This window comes from Rattus norvegicus, chromosome X (genome assembly GCF_021556685.1).
Source record: "Rattus norvegicus strain SHRSP/BbbUtx chromosome X, alternate assembly SHRSP_T2T, whole genome shotgun sequence".
Lineage (NCBI taxonomy): Eukaryota > Metazoa > Chordata > Mammalia > Rodentia > Muridae > Rattus > Rattus norvegicus.
Window position 1 is genome coordinate 161,052,830 of NC_141554.1, and position 20,014 is coordinate 161,072,843.

At 44.4% G+C, this 20,014-nt stretch overlaps 2 protein-coding genes across 4 annotated transcripts; both read right to left on the reverse strand.

The window, feature by feature from the left end:
- Positions 1-10,061: 10,061 nt before the first annotated feature.
- Ubl4a (ubiquitin-like 4A) lies at positions 10,062-12,914 on the reverse strand. Its single transcript, NM_001106346.2, has 4 exons — positions 12,791-12,914; positions 12,520-12,625; positions 12,070-12,278; positions 10,062-11,955 (listed from the first exon to the last, which is right to left on the reverse strand). Exons 1-4 carry the CDS (start codon positions 12,836-12,838, stop codon positions 11,845-11,847), a joined length of 474 nt encoding a protein of 157 aa, NP_001099816.1. The 5' UTR covers positions 12,839-12,914; the 3' UTR covers positions 10,062-11,844.
- A 662-nt stretch (positions 12,915-13,576) lies between these two features.
- On the reverse strand, positions 13,577-17,422 carry Slc10a3 (solute carrier family 10, member 3). Of its 3 annotated transcripts, none has more exons than XM_087600589.1 (3): positions 17,328-17,422; positions 16,780-16,848; positions 13,577-15,346 (listed from the first exon to the last, which is right to left on the reverse strand). In XM_087600589.1, the coding sequence occupies exon 3, from the start codon at positions 15,206-15,208 to the stop codon at positions 13,787-13,789; it is 1,422 nt and encodes a 473-aa protein (XP_087456715.1). In that variant the 5' UTR covers positions 15,209-15,346; positions 16,780-16,848; positions 17,328-17,422; the 3' UTR covers positions 13,577-13,786. The 3 variants fall into 3 exon arrangements, with proteins under 3 accessions (XP_087456715.1, XP_087456716.1, NP_001019539.1); XM_087600590.1 differs by having other exon boundaries at positions 17,144-17,422; NM_001024368.1 differs by having other exon boundaries at positions 17,346-17,383.
- Between the last annotated feature and the right edge of the window lie 2,592 nt (positions 17,423-20,014).

The window sequence follows — 20,014 nt, forward strand, 5'->3', positions numbered from 1 at the left end:
GACAGCTACAGTGTACTTATATACATAATAAAATAAATAAATCTTTAAGAAAAATCATTTTTTTTTGGTTCTTTTTTTTGGAGCTGGGGACCGAACCCAGGGCCTTGTGCTTCCTAGGCAAGCGCTCTACCACTGAGCTAAATCCCCAACCCCAAGAAAAATCATTTTTAATTTCATTTTTAAAATATCTCTTGGACTGGTGAGATGGTTCAGTGGTTAAGAGCACTGACTGCTCTTCCAGAGGTCCTGAGTTCAATTCCCAGCAACCACATGGTGGCTCACAACCATCTGCAATGGGATCCGATGCCCTGTTCCAGTGTATCTGAAAAGAACAACTGCGTACTCACATAGAAGAAATAAATCTTTAAAAAAAAATTGGAGCTGGAGAGATGGCTCAGCTTTTAACAGAACTGGCTGCTCTTGCAGAGGACCTGGGTTCCATTCTCACCACCCATCTAACAGCTCACAAGAAATGATTCAAGGAGGATCTGATGCCCTATTCTGGCTTCCATGGTCACCAGGAATATGTCTGCTGCACAGAGACACATACAGGACAAACACCCATACATATAAAAAATAAAATAATTAAACATTTTTAAAACTCTAAAAATGGGCTGGAGAGGTGGCTCAGTGGTTAAGAGCACTGACTGCTCTTCCAGAGGTCCTGAGTTCAATTCCCAGCAACCACGTGGTGGCTCACAACCATCTGTAATGGGATTTGATACCCACTTCTGGTGTATCTGAAGAGAGTGACAGTGTGCTTATATAGAATAAAATAAATAAATTGATCTTAGAAAACTCTAAAAATAAGAAAGGTGGCAGTGGGTTGGGCAGCACACATTTGGTATAGCACTTATGTGACATTTCAAGGTCCTGGTTTCATTCCTAACCGACCAACCATAAAACCAACCATCTCTAAAATGTTTTGTTGCACTTGGAGTATAATCCAAAGTTTCTGCAGTTGTTTATAAGATCCTTGTATAATGTGGCTCAAGTTCTCCCTCTGGCCTTGTGCCCCCTGCTGGGTCCATATTCTGTACAGTAACTGGGGCCTTCTCTCTGCTTCTGAGCAAGGATGGCCTACCCTCAGCATTTTGTACTTGCCTCTTCTATTAGTAAGAATATTCCTGAACTTTCTTATGACTTGCTTATCAACATTAGGATTTAATTTCCAATGTTACCTTTCAAAAACTAATCAGAAATGCTAGAGCTAAAGATGTTATAAACCAAATGTACCTAACATATCTATAGAACATTTCACCCAAACACAAAAGAATATACCTTCTTCTCAGCACCTCATGGAAGTGTCTCCAAAATTCACCATATTGGTCACAAAGCACACTTCAACAGATATAAGACAACTTTCTTTTTTTTTTTTTTTTCCGGAGCTGGGGACCGAACCCAGGGCCTTGCGCTTGCTAGGCAAGCGCTCTACCACTGAGCTAAATCCCCAACCCCGATATAAGACAACTAAAATAACCCCTTGAATTTTATCAGATAATCATGGATTAAAACTGGACTTCAAGAACAACAACAACAACAACAACAACAGAAACAACAGAAAACCTACAAACTCATGAAAACTGAACAACTCTCTACTCGACTTCCAGGTCAAGGAAGAAATAAAGACAGAATTAAAGACTTTCTGGAATTCAATGAAAATGAAGGCACAACATTCCCAAACGTATTGGTTTGAAACTATGAAAGCAGTGCTAAGAAGACATTTCATAGCACTAAATGCCTTCATAAAGAAATTTGAGAGTTCTCATAGTAGCAATTTAATAGTACACCTGGAAGCCTTAAAACAAAAAGAAGCAAGCACAACCAAAAGGAGTAGGTGGCAGGAAATAATCAAATTGAGGGGTGAAGAAGAAAAGAAGCAAAGAGAACAATACAAATAATCAATGAAACAAAGAATTGGTTCTTTGAGAAAATCAATAAAATAGAGAACCCTTAGCCAAACTAAAAGACACTGAGAGACAGTATCCAAATTAACAAAATCAGAAACAAAAGAGGGACAGACACCAAGGGAATCCAAAGAATCATGAGGACAAACTTTAAAAACCTGTACTTCATCAAATTAAAAAATCTAAAAGCAATGGATAATTTCCTCAGCAGGTACCACTTACCCAAGTTAAATCAAGATCAATATAAGCAATTTAAACATACCTATAATCCCTAGTGAGGTAGAAGCAGTCATTACAAGTCTCCCAACACCCCCCACCCGCAAAAACCATGGGTCAGATGGTCTTAGCACTGAATTCTACCAGACTTTCAAATACAAGCTAATACTAATTTTTTAATTATTATATGAAATATAAAGAGAAGAAACAATGCAAAATTCATTTTATGAAGCTGCAATCACTCTGATACCCAAACCACACAAAGACTCCATAAAAAAGAAAATTACAAACCATTTCCCTCATAAAAGTTTAAGCCAGGGGTTGGGGATTTAGCTCAGTGGTAGAGCGCTTGCCTAGCAAGTGCAAGGCCCTGGGTTCGGTCCTCAGCTCCGAAAAAAAAAAAAAAAAAGAAAAAAAGAAAAAAAAAGAAAGTAGTTTAAAAAGTTTAAGCCAAAATACTCAATAAAATACTCACAAACCAAATTGAAGAACACATCAAAAAACATCATCTACCATGATCAAGTAGGCTTCATCCCAGAAGTGCAGGCATGATTTAATATATGAAAATCTATCGGTGTAATCCACCATATAAACAAGCTGAAAGAAAAAAATCACATAATCATCTCAGTAGATGATGAATAAACCTTTGACAAAATCTAACACTTCTTCATGTTAAAAGACTTAGAGTGATCAGGGATACAAGGCCCATACCTAAACACAATAAATGCAATATACAGCAAACCAATAGCCAACTTCAAATTAAATGAACAGAAACTCAAAGCAATTCTTTGTTAGGCAAAAGACAAGGATCCACTCTCTCCCTGTCTATTCAATATAGTACTGGAAGTTCTAGCTAGAGCAATAAGACAACAAAAAGAGATCAAGAGGATACAGGTTCAAAAGGAAGAAATCAATGTATTGCTATCTGCAGATGATATGATAGTATACTTAAGTGACCCCTAAAAGTTCTACCAGAGAACCCTTATAGCTGATAAACACTTTCAGCAAAGTAGCTAGATACAAAATTAACTTAAAAAAAAGTAGCCCACCTATATACAAACTTAAACAGGCTGAGAAAGAAATCAGGAAAACACCTTTTACAATGGCTACAACTAATATAAAATATACTGAGGGTAACTCTAACCAAGCAAGTGAAAGGTCTATATGACAAAAACTTCAAGTCCCAGAAGAAACTGAAGAAGATATCAAAAGATGGAAAGATTGCTAGGCAGTGGTAGCACACTTAATCTCAGCACTTGGGAGTCAGAAGCATGTGTATCTCTGTGGGTTGGAGGTCAGCCTCGTCTATTTAGTAAATTCAGGACAGCTAGAGCTGCTACACAGAGAAAACCCGTCTCAACAATCAACAAACCAACAACAAAAAATCAAAACAAAAGACAAGAATAGAAAGAAGATAGCACAATCTCCCATACCCATGGATCTATAGGATTAACAGTAAAAACGGCCATCTTACCAAAAGCAATTACAGATTCAATGCAATCCCCATCAAATTTTCAATATAATTCCTCACAGATCTTGAGAGGACAATTCTCAACTTCATGTAGAAAAACAAACAAAGAAACAAACAAAAAACCAGAATAACTAAAACAATCTTGAACAATGAAGAAACTTCTGGAGGTTTCACTTTTTCTGATTTCAAGTTGTATTACAGAGCAAAAGTAATAAATACAGCATGCAATTGACATAAAACCATACACATTGATCAAACTGAATCAAATTGAAGACCCAGGCATAAATCCACACACCTTTAGACCACTGCTTTTTATTATTATTTAAATAGCTGGGAAATACACACTGGAAAAAAGACAGCATCTTTTTTTCCCTCCGCTGTCTACAGGGAACACCCTGCAGACAAAATTTTATTCTTTATAGAAACAAAGTCACTGCTCAGCACCTCCCTTGTCTTTATCCATAGGGAAAAAACCAGCTGATCCCTCCAGGGGGCGACAGCAGCCGGGGGGGGGGGGTGGTTGGTCCAGCGGAGATGAAGAACTTGCTGGAAGGCCCTAGTTCTGGTTCCCAGAATCAGCTGTCATCCATCTCCTCCTCAGACTCCCTCAGACCCAGGTGTGCTCTCGGGCAGGTCATCGTCCATCTGCTGGAATCTCCCTGACTGGGCATCCCACATGTATTTGATGGTCACTTTGAATTCGGCCATCTCATACCCAAACAGCTTCAGGACACGGGCCTGCTCTGGGGTCAGCACGTCACCCTCCTTTCATACTTCATAGTCAGACAGCAGGGTCACCACACAAAAGACAGCATCTTTAACATATGGTACTGCCAAACTGGATTTCTGAATGTAGTAGAATGTAAATAGATCCATTATTTATCACTGTGCACAAAACTCAAGTCCAAGTGGATCAAAAACCTCAACATGGGGGCTGGAGAGATGGCTCAGTGGTTAAGAGCATTGACTGCTCTTCCAGAGGTCTGAGTTCAATTCCCAGCAACCACATGGTTGCTCATAATCATCTGTAATGGAATCTGATGCCCTCTTCTGGTGTCTGAAGACAGCTACAGTGTACTTCTATATAATAAATAAATCTAAAAAAAAAAAAAAAAAAAAAAAAAAAAAAAAAAAAAAAAAAAAAAACTCGGGTTGGGGATTTAGCTCAGTTGTAGAGTGCTTGCCCAGCAAGCGCAAGGCCCTGGGTTCGGTCCCCAGCTCCAAAAAAAAAAAAAAAAAAAAAAAAAGAAAAAAGAAAAGAAAAGAAAAAGAAAAAGAAAAAGAAAAAGAAAAAAAAACCTCAACATAAAACCTGATACACTGAACATGATAGAAAAGAAAGTGGGGGATTGTAGGGGGAGTTTCCCTGATTGTTTCCCTAATTATTTTCCTAATTGTTGATTGGCTAATAAAGATAGCAGAAGTTAATCATTGGGAGAAGATATGGAGGTGGGATTTTCAGGGCAGGGCAGGAAGAGAAGGGGATAAGATTGAAGTCGGACTGGGCAGGGGGCGGATGAGAAGTTGTGGACATGTAGTTTCTCGGGTCACCGATAGTTTGTGACATCAGCACCCTGCGGAGGCCAAGGAAGATGGGGCAGGATAATCTTCGCCCAGCAGTGCTATGTGGATGGTTTTAAAGTGTTAGAACTCTCCAGTGTTTTCCATTTGTGACGATTTAGGAGGGCAAGAGAGAGGGCATAACCTCAGAGCGGTCTTTGGTGGTCAGTGTAGCCAACCACTGGGGTAGTCAGTCTTTAGCTCCAGGCGTTCATCAGAATAGGTTTGGATTAGCAAGCCAGCCTCAGGAACCAGGGCCAGATTGCAGTTTTCGGCAAGGAGGAATGGGCGGCTACCAATTCTAGAGCCTAGTCCGACCAGGTGTAGATTTCTAAAAAGTATACGTAACAGGGAATAACCTTGAATACATTGGCACAGGAGGCAGCTTCCTGAACAGCATGCCAATAGTTCAGGCACGAAGATCAACAATTAATAAATGGGACCTCATGAAACTGAAAAGCTTCAGTAAGGCAAAGGACACTGATAGTAGGACAAAACAGCAACCAACAGATTTGGAAAAAGATTTCACCAACCCTACATCTGACAGAGGAACCTATACCCAACACTGCTTGGATGATCAAGAACCAGAGACTAGATAGCCTAGAGACCTAGGGTAAAACCAAGTGCCACAGGTTTTAAAAAGTAGCAATATAATGATTCCTAATGATACTCTGCCATAGATCAGTGCCTTGCTCAGCATCATTAGAGAAGTATCTCCTGCAGCAGATGGGAACAAATCCAGAGACCCACAGTCAGACAATGTGCAGAATGTGTGTGTGTGTGTGTGTGTGTGTGTGTGTGTGTGTGAGAGAGAGAGAGAGAGAGAGAGAGAGAGAGAGAGAGAGAGAGAGAGAGAGAGAGAGGAGATCTTGGAAGACTCAGCCTCAAATGGAGTATCTCCATCAAATTCCTGCCCTCAAGGCTCAGGGTACCCTACAAAAGAGGAGGAAAAAGATAAGAGCCAGAGGGCATGAAGGACACCAGGAGAAGGCCTTCTAAATCAATTGAGCAAAGTTCATATGAACTCAGAGATTGAAGCAGTAATCACAGGACCTACATGGGTTGGCACCAGGTTCTCTGTTTATATGTATAATATTATAATAATATAATACATAATATGCATTGTAGCTTTCAGTTTAGTATTTTTATGGGACTCTTGGGTGTGTGAACAAGTGGGTCTCTGATTCTTGTGCCTTCTCTTGGGGATCTTTTCCTTCTGTTGGTTTACCTTGTCCAACTTTGATGTGATGGCTTTTGTTTTATCTTACTCTATTTTACTTTGTTATGTTATGTCTTAGAAACCTATTCTTTTCCAGTGAGAGACAGACAGAAAGGGAGAGTCTGGATGGAAGGGGGCATGGGGAGAAACTGGGAGGAGTAGAGGGAGGGAAAACTGTAATCAGGATATATTGCATAAGAATCTCCCTCCCTTCCTTCTTTCTGTTTTGAGACAGAGTTTCTCTATGTAGCCTTGGCCCCTGGCTGTCCTGGAATTCACTCTATAGACCAGGTTGGCCTCAAATTCAAGAGATCAGCCTGTTTCTGCCTCCCAAGTGCTAGGCATGCACCACCACCACTAGGCAAGAATCTATTTTCAATAGAAGGGAAAGAAAATGAAGTTAAAAAGTAAAAATGTTATGCTGAAACCAAGCTTCCTAAGGTAACCTAAAGGATTAATTTTATTTTTTATTTGTTTTTGAGATAGAGTATCTCTACATAGCCTTAGCTGCCCTGGAACTCACTATGTAGACAAAGTTAGCCTCAAACTCACAGCAATCCTTCTGCCTCTGCCTCCTAAGTGGTGGGATCAAAGGTGTGTACCACCAAACCAGAATTTTAAGATACATTTTAAATTGGGAGAAAAGCTGAGGGTATATTCATTGAATTGTTTCCTTAGAAGGTGCAAAGTCCTGGGGTCATTCTCTATTACCACCAAAAGTACCTAAATAAGCAAACAACCTCAAAGCAAAGCTGGGCATGGTAGTTAAATCCTCAAACCAAACCCAACAGAGACAGAATTGAACATACATAACCCTGAGGTAAAAGTTTCAGAAGGGCTAAACCAGAAACTACTTAAAATGCTTTTCTCTCTTTTTTTCCTTTTCTTTTCTTTTTTTTTTTTTTTTCGGAGCTGGGGACAGAACCCAGGGCCTTGCGCCTGCTAGGCAAGCGCTCTACCACTGAGCTAAATCCCCTACCCCTTAAAATGCTTTTCTATAGGGGATTGAGATGGTTATTCTCCAGGCTTCTGCAGCAAGTGCTTTTACCTGCTGAGCCGCCTGAATGTCTCTTTTCCACTTTTTAAAAATCATTTTTTGTAGAGGGTCTCACTGAGGGTCAAGTTGGTCTTTATGCCTTGTGCTGAGGTGACCCTTTTACCTTAGTCACTTGAGTAGCTGGCAGGTATGCACTGCCACACCCAGCCAATTCAGGACCCTTTAAGTACAACACTGTTACCATACTCCCTTGTGGGATATATCCTAAGGACAAAAATAACTGACTTTCTTTTTAGCATATTTAATGCTGATAATGTAGATGAGGTGAGTGTGAAGCTATTTTGGGTCTATGTTAAGATAACATTTTCTTTATCTGGTAAAGAAAATGAGTAAATATATCAATGTTGTCAGAAACTAGACTTCTCACTGTGGTATGAGGAATGTGTCAGCATGATCTTGTGATTTCTTAAAATATGTGAGTATATATATTTCTAAGGTTTATCTATTAAAGGGGTCTAGAAGCAGTGATCATTCACAATGAAGTATCCGTAGATCTTGGTTTCAATGAACAGACAAATACTATTCTCCAGTAACAGGCTGATCCTTAGTCATGGGCAAGAAAATATATAAGGTGGGCCTAGAGTATATTGTGGTGCTAGAATAAAAGATGTTATAATAGAAAGGAGGCCATTAGACACGAAAGAAATCACAAGTTCACCTAGCAGTGGTGGCAATGCCTTTAATTTCAGCGCTTGGGAGGCAGAGGTGGTAGATCTCTATTTCTGTTGAGTTCAAGGCCAGCCTGGTCTACAATGAGTTCCAGAACAGCCAAGGATATACAGAGAAACCCTGTGTCAAGACAAACAAACAAAAATTTTTAAAAGATAAAGAAGAAACCAGAAGTTAATACCAAAACTTCTCTTATTAATTAATTTGTCCCCTGTGAATATCCAATTCAATGAGCTTCACCATAAATGCTGAGCTCATGAGTCTGTCCCAGCTCCCAGAATATTTGTCTTTGGGAGGCCACTTGAGCTGGATTCTTCATTCATGCTATCTCCTAGTGTGATTGTGTTCACATCACATACCTAGGACCAAGGCCCCAATCTGAAAGTCAGGCAGTGGCTCTCAGTAACTTGTGTTGGGCAGGGGGCAGTAAGTGGATTAATGCCACTTCTTGGGTTATACAGGACCATGTCTATGGCAAATATTCCTATCCCTGATATTCCATCTCTGATGAGGGCCCTTAGAGTTGAGCCTGCTGGTGTATATGGAGCCATACCAAATTCAAGGCAAATGCAGCATCTGCATCCTGTGGCCACTATTTTCACTAGCCTCTTTTATGGCTCCTTTCCCATTTCTCATCCCAGCAGTATTTGTTGCCTCTTGTCTTCCTTCCTCTTATCTGCCACCTTGCTCTGACAGAGCTCCCCAGGGCTTAACACCACTTATTTGATACTATTCTGTTGTACATATATCTTGTGGAATGAGGTTTCTGAGGACTCCTTGGCCTACCATACAGTGGGAACAATCTCCATCTTGTCCCTGTAGTGGCAGCGCTGATGGGCTCTCCCTTGTAGATGCCTGTCCTTGAGTTGAGTTGCACTGGTACCATCCCTATGCTCTTGCCTCTGGCCCCTCTTTAAATTCCTCTGTGGTTGGTAAAGCCCCTTGGGGTTGAGACCTCACCTTTTTTTTTTACAAGGTGGCTTTTGACTCCTGATTTTATTATTCATTTTTTCTATTAAAAGTAGTCCTTTTAAAGCACCCTTCTCTGGGTAGCCACCACAATCATCCTTCTGGTATCTAGGGCTCCCTGTTTATAGATAATTCCTAGGCATAGCAGTATGGTTATATGAGCTTAGGGATAAAGCTAGAACTAGGTTCAAGTTGTGGTTCACCCACTTCCCTGACTTGGCAGTTAAATGAGGATGAAATAAGTGCCCTGCATAGAAAAGGTTCATAATAATCCAATAGCTGACTATCAAAAGAAGCCGTCTTCTTGCTTTTCTGGGCCACCTTTTCCATTATAGGGCCCCCAATGCATATTTCAAGGGCTCCTCACTTATCTCCATGTCCAATCTCATCTCACCTCTGCTCCTGACCTCCCACATACACAGACATCTTAGCCTCCCAAGGCAAACAGACATCAGACCCCTTTCAGAACTCCTTCCTACATTTGTGAGTTTTTTGTTTCAGTCATAGCTTGATTCAGGAACTCTCAAGAATAGTTCCTTTTCTATAGGTAGCTACTTAGCCAAACCTGTCGATTGTCCCATTATATAAACTAATCCAAACACTGTCATCTCATCTTTGGGCAAGGTAAGCATGTTGCAGGCTTCTGGCACTCTGAATTAAGAAGCATTGGCTCAAGAGACTCATGAACATATCTATGGTTTGTTTTTGCTTTTAGAAACTTTAAATGTTTTTGAATGAAAGTCTCAGAAAATGCTCCTTGTCTGAGTCCTCATCCCTTCTTCCTCTACTATCTCTAAGGAAGTCATGTTCTTTCTGGTGGAATGTTTCCTGTATTTGACAGTTGCCATCTGCACCCACCAGGACATCCATTTACTTTTTCTCCCTGGTACAGTTCATGTGTCCAGGAAAGAGACCACAGGACCACCTAAATAGGTGCTAATGCATAATCAACAACTTATTTTCCCATATTCCCAGCCCAAATATTACACAGGATTCAGTTATGACCAATAAGAGACAGCATTTATTTGCTGGGGCATCTGAGACAGAAGCTATGCTACAGAGAGAAAGTGCTCCTCACTGGCAGTGAATAAAAGATTTTGATGAAGCTGTAGACAGCTTTGATCCTTGGAAGTGGTGGTGAGGATGAAGCAGATCCTGGAGAATTCAGAGGGAGGCAGGAAAAAAGCTGGATGTTTGGTGAAATTGTTCATCCACTGCCAGTACTCCTAGGCTTTTTCAGTTTTATAAGCCAGTAAGTTTACTGTTCTTAAACCAATTATTGTAAATCAAAAGCACTCTAGCTTATTAATAGAGTTCCTTTTGGTGAAACATCTCACATGCATCTTTAGTGTTAATTTTATAAATACATTCCCTGACTCAAAGTGAACAAGGTCATTGGCAAGCTCATTATCTGAGCTGCCACTCTCTACATAAGCTCACAAGCAGGTCCCCGATGTGGTACCCCAGGTCTTAGGAATACCAGGGTCTATCATCACCTGAACATCCCCACAGGCCTTACTTTATATTCCTGTACTCAAGATTTGATCCACAAGGCCTATGCAGGAGGCCAGTGGGCAGGAAAGGCAAGTGTAGCCCAAGAACATTCAGAGTAGAGTGGCTTTCCTAGCAAAAGTGGAAGGACAGTAGTGTCCTGCAGGTGACTATCTTCTAGCTTGACTGCTCCCAGGGATCCTCCTCAAAGGAGCTAGTACTTACATGACCTTTAGCACCCAGACATAGGTACAGTGAAAAGAGGAATCACTGTCTTCAGTATATATTTCTCTTTCTCAGCACCCTGAGTTCCTTCTTAAGCAATGAAGGTGTGCAAAGTAAAAGCCCCTGTATACAGGGGCAGAGGAAGCATCCGTCCCATACTGTGGGTGAACACTTGGTAAGGAGACCAAGGCAGAGAGTCCTAGTTGTGACACTGCCTTGCTGAATCACTGGTTGTCCCTTGTGGGTGAGACTTACTGCCAGGAGGAGCCAAGCAGATAGGGTGTCCCTCCTCCGGAGAAGAGCTATGTTACAAAGGCCCAGGATACTTCATCCAGTGGCCCATGCTTGGCTATCACTTCACTTTTGACTTCAGTTTGCTTACTGAACACATGATGGAACTGCAGGTGATGAGAGCAGAGACTCCTACCTTGAGCTGAGAAAGGGGAAGGAAACTTATTCAGGTCAGAGAAGTGGCTAACATGGAACAGACTAGACTCACTTTGGTTGGGGACCAAAGTAGCACAGAAGTTGACTCAAGAATGGAGCTGGGGTATCTTTCTGATCCTCCAGCCCCTAACCTGCTTGTTATTCAAGAGCACACTGGCTGCAGCAGTGGAGGGGCCCTGGATAGCTATCACTTGGCTTCCTATGGAGATTTGCCAAGGGCTATGACAGATATACTAGAGGGCAGGTGACAGGGATTAGTGGCTTCCTGAGGGAGTCTTTTGAGGGTGTATGCTGAGTGGGCTAAAGGGAATGCTAAGGCCCATCTCTCAAAACATCACACTCTTTCTCCTCCAGAGGCACTTCTACAGGCTGTCTAGACTTGGACCCTGCCTGTCACAAGCCATTGCTAGGTGTCTCTACAGTGAAGCCTCAACTTGGCTGTGGGAGGCAGAAGAGAACTCAGGCCATGTACTCTGAGTATGTAGCACCTAGCAAGAGCCGGATACATACCAGCTATTATTATCACTATGAGCCAAACTGCGACATGAGAACACATTTAATGCAACATGCAGCTGTGGCCTGACCTGGGATTTCTCCCCACAATCCCACAATGCTATTTGCAGAACCCCTTTTCCATGGCCTCAGTCACTTCAGGGTGTAGAAAGCGGCTGGCCAAACGTTCGATGTCATCCAGTGTTAGGCGGCTCAAGGACCTGTCATAATCCTGAGGAGAAAAGACCAGGTGGATTCAGGGGGTGCCAGTGGGAAGGAGTAGGATGCAATAGGTAGGGCTGGGGTACAAGCATTACGATGGGAAGTCCAGCATCACTCTTCTCACCCTCTGTAGTTGTTCCAGGACCCTGCTGGCATCTCCTATACTGAAGTGACGAGCCAGGACTTTGGAGATCAGCTGCCAGATAGGGGTGGCTGAGGAGTCGACCAGTCTGTGGGCAGACCCTTCTTCCAGTAGCACCTTCTCCAAAGGCTTAACAACTAGGTTGAGCTTAGAATTGGGCCCAATGTTGTAATCTGACAGTCGCTTCTCATCTGCCAAAGAGAGATTGGTGTGGTTCCTTCCTCACTGATGGTGGCTGGGAAGCAATTCTGCCACAGACAGCCAGAGTGAAGAAGCACTGCAGCATCTGGCTATGGGGTGGTGGGGTGGTGATGGCTCAGCTACTTTTCTGAGGTCCAGTGGCATCCAGTGCCCTGATCCGTTACACTGTCCTGTACATCCCGTCCCCTAGCTTCCTATGGGGCTCCCTGGATGGCTCCTTTCCCTGGTTACCTGCTAGGGCCTTGCCCTTGAACAGCAGACGTTGCTGGCGCACAGGGACATTCAGCTTATCCGAGACCAGGTGCTTCAGTGTAGACACTAGCTCGTCCTCCGCCACCTGATCCGGCCGAGGTGGAGAGGCAAGGGCTCAGCCCGAATTCCCTGGGCGGTGAAACCCTCGCACCCCCTCCTGAGGTCAGCTCTCCCGGCCTCCCGCTACCCGCCTTCGGCCCCCAGCGGCAGGAGTAGGTGAGTGCAGCAGCAGCCTGCAGGGTGACCTTACCTGTAGGCTGCACTCCCTGCCCTGGAGCGCTTTCACGGTCAGCTGCATGGTGTCCACCGCACCGTCCACTACGGCCAACGCAAACCCCAACGGTCTCCTACTGCGCGACGCTGCCCCGGGCGCGCGCCGGAACCGCCCGCCGCCGCCGGAAGCCGTGAAAGGGGCGCGCCCGCCTCGTGGCTCCCGCCTGCGCGTTCTTCAGTCCCGCCTCTGGGCCTTTGTATCTGCCCGGGTAGTGCCTTGGGTAGTCTGCCACCTGGGCTTAATGGTGTGGGGACGTGGGCATGCTCCGCCTACTGGGATCGAAGTGAGGCCAGGATTGCTTAGCTTGGGAGCTGTGGCTTGAAAGGAAGGACTCGTCCTGTGCTAATTCCCACCCTGCTGGTTGACCAAGTCAGTGCAAACACTCGGTAATGTCTCTCAGATACAGAAATGGTCCAGTCTTGCCTGCCATAGCTTGATGGCGTTCTACTGCCTTTTTAGTCTAGCTGCAAAAGTATCCTGACTGAAGCTCAGAAGTAGTGGACAGAGGCCTCTGCTCTCCTGGCTCATGGTGCAGAGGTCTGCCCTGTTGGGGAGGGTTGTTAGAGCAAAGCCTTTGTAGATTTGCGGATACAGCTCAAAGGTACATGTCTACCATGTGCAAAACAGAGTAAGTGAGGAGGAGACAGTGGGCTCTGTACAGGGTCACAAAGCTTATTCACCATTCTGGCCCGTACCTTTCCAGACCCACTTTTCTTACCCCAATTCACAGGCTCCAAGGGACAGACTGGAAGGGACCCGAGCTTGCTTTTGTTTTTTTTTTATTGAAATATATTTCTGGGAAATACCCAACTATCTAACTCAGCATGGCCTCTTTGGCACTGAAAGCTGGGGGGAAGAGTAAAAAAATAAGCCTGGATTTGTCTGAGTGCATAGTGCATGAGAACTAAAGGCCTTTGGTATACAAGAGAGGAGTATGGGGGCTGGGGGTTATAAAACTTGAGCCAGGGGGGCTCAGGGAACAGGAAAAAAGCTGCTGTAGATGAACTGGCCAATAACCAACACCAGCATCTCGGAGGTACCACTCAGTGCCACAATGAAAGGGGCCTGAGAGGCATAGTCTGCTTGAAGGCGGCGCAGAGACAGCTGTAGCATGGCTAAGGCTAACAGGCTGTTTTGCACCCCTACCTCAATGCTGACTGTTCGCCGCTGGGCCACTGGCAGTTTCAGGCAGATGGCCAGGCTGTAGCCCACCAAGAGGCCAACAAGAGGCACTGTGAAACCCACCAGTACAATGGGTAACCTGACTCCCACTAGGATGAAGACCCCCATGTGGTAGGCTAGGAACAGGCCACCCAGGAGAAGTACAAAGCTGAAGGGCTTGATGACCTGTAGCAGTAGCTCAGAGAACTTGGGGAGTTTGGACTTGATAACTACACCTGCTGCTATGGGGATGGCAATGAACAGCAGGGTCCCCAGTATCTTGGAGATGGGCACGTGGAGTGTTTCATGGATGCTGAGAAGGTAGCTGTAGATGGCTGATGAGAGTGGCAGGAAACCAGTGGCAGCTACTGTTGAGATGAAAGTCATGGAGATGGCCAGGGTGACATCTCCTCCAAGGAGGAGACTGAAGAGGTAGCTCCCTCCACCACCAGGTGATGAGCAGGTAATGATGAGGCCCAGAGCTAAGGCCTTGGGTAGCATGAAGACTTTGGCCATCAGGAAAGCATAGAAGGGCATGACCAGAAACTGGCCCAAGAGGCCCAACAGCATGGGTTGGGGGCTCTGTAGGAGCTCCTTCAAAACTTCAAGTTCCACTTTGCACCCAAATGAACACTTGTTGACAAAGATAAGAGGCAGAAGCAGGTAGAGTATTGGATTCTCTGAGAAGTGGCCCAAGTTGGCGTTGAGGGCAGAAGAGAGGTCTTCAGCAGGTGACACCCTGATGCAGAAATCTCTCCGTTCTTCGATCAGTAGGGGTGGGGCCTCATGGGAATCCATGAGCTGGAGGTGGAGTGGGGCCAGCCCAGCCAGACCCGAGTGGATGCTCACCACGAAGCCGCCTCCACTGCCCCAGGTTATGGCACTTACATTTTTAACGGTCAGCACCTCTGTGTCCAGTGATATAACCCTCAGTGTGGGGCTGGGGCCTGTCCCGTTGGCCTGTCCAGTATACTGGCTAGAGATCACAATGATACCCTCACTCTTCTCAGGGAAATCAAACTCTGTCACTGAGCCATCCCCAATACTCAAATAGTGACCAATTCTGTGGCCCAGAGCAGTGCTGATGTTGGCACTGGCCATCACTTGGGCCCCCCATGTCAAGCTGATGAACAGCAGGGCAGTTCCAAGCATGCCTACAAAACCTGTACAACCACCCTGTCCTCTCAGGCCAGGCAACTGCTGGGAGCTATCTCTGCTTTTCCTGACCACCATGGCACTTCACAAAGGATAGTGTTTTCAGGCTTCTTGGGTATTAGGGGAACACCTTTGCTTGTGCTGTTGGAATGTCCTGAGAAGGGTCCATGGGAAGGTCCTGGTCCTTTGTTTTCTTCCTTGATCTCAGGACTTTTCCTGAAAAGAGAAGGGGCAAAGAAAGAGGCCAATAAAGAGGAGAAACTGCATGCTTAGGAGCATGGGGCTCTCAATCCTTTACCTCTAGTTTTGGAATAGTGCTGGCCCTTGAATGTTATTCAGCCATCTCCTCTTTGAGCACAACTGCCACAAGCTTCTCAGCCCTCAAGAGGGGTCACTTAAATATGGGAAACTCCACTTAGGCTGCCAAATTCCATGGACTTTGTTACGATGGGAACCTCATAGAGAAGTTCTAATACTGAGGGCAATCTCTACCCTGTCACCACTAGCCCATCCCACACTCATTTTAAGATGCAATGATACCACCATGAGAATGAACTAAATTGCTGCCTGGAGAGGCTAAGTATGGTGTCTCACTCCTGTCATCCCAATACTTGGGTAGTGGAGCCATTTATTTGATTTGATTTGTTTGGAAATGAACTATCAAGTCTCCCAGGCTGCCCAGGAACTAACATCTTGGACTCCTGATTCTCTTGGCTCCACCTGGGGGGAGACAAAGAGACTGGTCAGATGAGAACAAAAGGTGCTGATAGGAACACTGGCTTGGGCCAGATCCAGGTCTTTAAAGAATAGAATAAAGGAGTTTAAGTGCCATTTGCCAGCTACAGAGTCTTAACAAAGTGCTGTAGGTGACTTCCTGAACCAAATGCTGCTACTGACAAGCTGTAGATATATGTCTTGTTTCATTTGCCCTATAGTTATGAGATGGAAGTTCTTGTGGGAAGCACACCCCTGTTTCTCAGGGAAGTTACACTAGGACTTCAGTAGGAACACAGTAAGGATATAATAGGTATTCACTGAGCAACCTTCTCTTGTCAGAGCTCCCTGGTTTCAAAATGGGAACTCTCATAGCTGTTGCTACATCTGAGACTCTGTACTTAGAATCTTCTGGCATGTATTACCCTACCAGAGTCTTTTGGTTTGAGACAGGGTCTCTGTTCTGTTGGCCTGCAACTCAAATGTAAACTAGGCTGGCCTTAAATTTACAGAGATCTGCCTGCCTCTATCTCTTATGTGCTGTAATTAAAGGTATAGGCTACCACGTTTAGTCCTATGAAAGTCTTTTTGTTGTAGTTGCTACTGCTGCTGCTGCTGAGACAGGGCCTCATTGTGTAGTCTTGGCTGGCCTGAAATTCACCATGTAGACCAGGCTGGAACTCAGATCCACCTAGCTCTGCCTCCCAAGTGCTGAGATAAAGATGTGTATCACCTACCAAAGCTTTAAACTTATAGTGAGCCTAAGTATTTCTAAGGGTAGAGTAACATGGGGCAAAAGGAGAGGTCGGCTTCCTTCCCTTTATCAACTGGCTAGTTAACACTTTTATATCATCATCTGCTAGAATTGGGGTAACTAGATGGCAGTGGACATAGCAGGTTTTACATTATGCTGATTTTGAATATTGGTCACTTACCCTGGAGGCCCTGGTCCAGTCTTGAGTCTCACTGATGAAGAAGGAGGCAGGAAAACCAAAGTAAGGTAACTAGTCAAGTAGAGAGGAAAAGATTAGGCATCAGAATAGTGTGAGCCAGTTAATGGAGCGGCTAAGTGCCACCCACCCATACTTCATCCTACCCGTATGATGGATCATAGTCACTGCAAGAGGGATTTAGGGATTTGGTCCCTATCCTACACCTCTGCTGATAGAGGAGCTGGAAGAGTTAAGAGTATACACACTCCAAGGCTAAGGAAGCAATACCATCCGGAAGTTTTTTCCACAGCAGCAAAGTGTAGGGGCTGAAGGATAACTAGCAGTGATGACCAGGTCTCCTCCGCACCTGGAGTCCAGGGGTTGTCAGGTGGTTAAAGAAGTTAGGAAGGGCTCACAACCCCCACGGGCAGTCGGGTTCAGAAGAGCCTTCACGTCACGCCCGCGCCCACAAGGCCTCTCGCTGGGTCTGTCCAGAGCTGGTGATCGCTCACAGCGGACGGAGCCAGAAGTCACTTCCCATCCTCCCTTACCTGATTGAAGTCTCTCACCTGCTTCCGCGACTACAGAGCTCCTCACCAGCAGCGGCTGGGCCGGCAAACGCCGGCGAGCGAGGGCCGCCCCGCCCGGGCCTCGTCCCGCCCCCACAGGCTCCGCCCCACCAAGGCTCCACCCGCGTGCTAGGACTCCGCCCTCTCACAGAGGCACTAGACCCTGGCGGGCTTGTGTCGAGTTCCCAACGGAAGTGACGTTTCTGGAAGTGACGCGCTGGCTCTACCACGTGAGACCTGACTTCCTAAGTCACTGCTATTGGCGTGTGGAGCAATAAGTACGTTCTTGTGTGGTTACCTCCTCAGATAAAAATGGGGTGCTGGGAAGGTGATGTCAGAGGACAGTAAACTGATATTGAATTAAAGGTCATGCGGGGTAGAAGTGAAGGCTCAGTGAGCGCTTTCTTCCTTTTCAGAGGACTCTGGTTCGATTCCCATCACCTACTTAGCAGCTTGCAGCCATCTGTAACTACAATTCAGGAGATTTGATACCCTATTCTTGCCTCTGCCCATATTGGATGCATGTGGTGCACAGACAAACATACACATAAGTCATTTTTTAAAAGGTGACTTGTATGCAGGTGGTTGTTATTGCCATATCTACTCTTTTTGAAGTGTACAAAGTAAACTTGTTTATTTTACTATTTGTTTTGATCTCTCTCTTTTAATAAAAAATGAGGCTTGGAAACAGAAGCAGGCAAATCGCTGAGTTCGAGGTTAGCCAGGCCTACTGAGAGAGTTCCAGGCTGGCTGTCTAGGGCCACAGAGAAATCCTGTCTTGAAAAATCTATAAAATAAAATAAAATAAAGAATGAGGCTTTTGAAATGGCTCAGTTGGTAAAAACACTTGAGGCCTATCAATAGTACTAGTTCAATGGAAGGAAAAAACTGACTCCTAGAAGCTGTCCTCTGACCTCTGAGTACTCATACACAAATCATGCAAACGCAATTTTTAAAAAAAGGGTGATTGTTCCCAAAGTTACTGGAGAGTCTAGAATAAATGAGTATTATTCTAAAATGAACCCTTTCTCAGATATGCTAGCACTCCGAAGACTGAGACAGGAGTATTGTTTTTTTTTTTTTTTCCCTGAGACAGGGTTTCTCTGAGTAGCCCTGGTTGCCCTCGGTCTGCTGACCAGGCTGGCTTGGAACTCAGAGATCTGCCTGATTTGCTTCCTGAGTGCTGGTATTAACGCTGTGCACCACCACCTTGCCAAAGGATTGGATATTTAAGGCCAGTTTATCTTTTAAAAATAAATGAGGTGTGATGGTCCAACCCGTAGTTGGGCTCAACCAGAAAGGGGAAGTGGAGGGAGGAGTTAAAGGTCACCCTTAGCTATATAGCATGTTTAAAGCCAGCCTGAGCTACAGGAGACCTTACCTCACAACAAACAAGTGCTAAAGAAGGGGAGTGAGGGGTAGATATAATCTAAATACATTGTGTTCATATATGAAATTACTGAATAATAAATAACTTAAAAGCCAAGGGAAAAAAAGTAACTCCAGAGAGACAAGAGTGCATACTGCTTGGGGGAAGACCTGAGTTTGGTTCCCACATTGCCATGTGGATCGCAACCTATGACTTCAACTCTGAGGGTTCTGACAGCTGGATTCCAAGGGCATCAGCACTCACATGTACTCAGACACATACATGAATACACAACTTAAAAATAAGTAGTTTTTAAAAATAAAAAATAAATAAAGCTAAAGAACCTATTGGAGCTTGTGGTATATTTCAGTCACACAGTGTTGTCTAGTTTGCATTAAGACCTGGGTTTGGGGGGCTGAGAGATGGCTCAGTGGTTAAGAGCGCCGACTGCTCTTCCAGAGGTCCTGAGTTCAATTCCCAGCAACCACATGGTGGCTCACAACCATCTGTAATGAGATCTGATGCCCTCTTCTGGTGTGTGAAGTCAGTGACTGTGTGTACAAATACATAAAATAAATACATAAATCTTTAAAAAAAGAAAAGACCTGGGTTTGATCACCATAGAAATGAACCTCTGCCACTGTTGTGGGAGAAGCTAATTGCTCACAAATTTGGAGGTACTTGCTTCCAGGAAGTGCAAAGACACATGGTTAGGTGGTTGGGCATGTGGAGGAAAAAAAAATCACAAAACTCATATTTTTTTTTCTTTTTTTCAGAGCTGGGGACTGAACCCAGGGCCTTGCACCTGCTAGGCAAGCGCTCTAACCACTGAGCTAAATCCCCAACCCCCTCATATCTCTTTTTAGCTTTCAAGTAAATAATAATTTTGATATGTTACATTAAATTTTTTTAAAAAAAATACATTTATCTGGGACTGGAGAGACTGCTCAGTGATTAAAAGCACAGACTTATCTTTTAGAAGACCTGAGTTTGTATATTAACACTCATGTCAGGTGGTTCCCTACTGCCTATAACTCCAGCTCCAGTGGATCCACTATCCTCTTCTGGCCTCATCAGGCACTACATGCATATGTACAAACTCATACACACGCTTTTTTATGACATTATTCCTGAACAGACTAAAACAAATGTCTACTTACCCCAGATACAGAACCAACAATAGACTAAAATGCAGATACCTGGACTTTATTGTGGGTTACGTACAGGAATATGGGTGAGGAGTTACAGGAGCAGAAATAACTGAAAGATAGCTCCATCACCAAAGCCCACTCCTGCATGG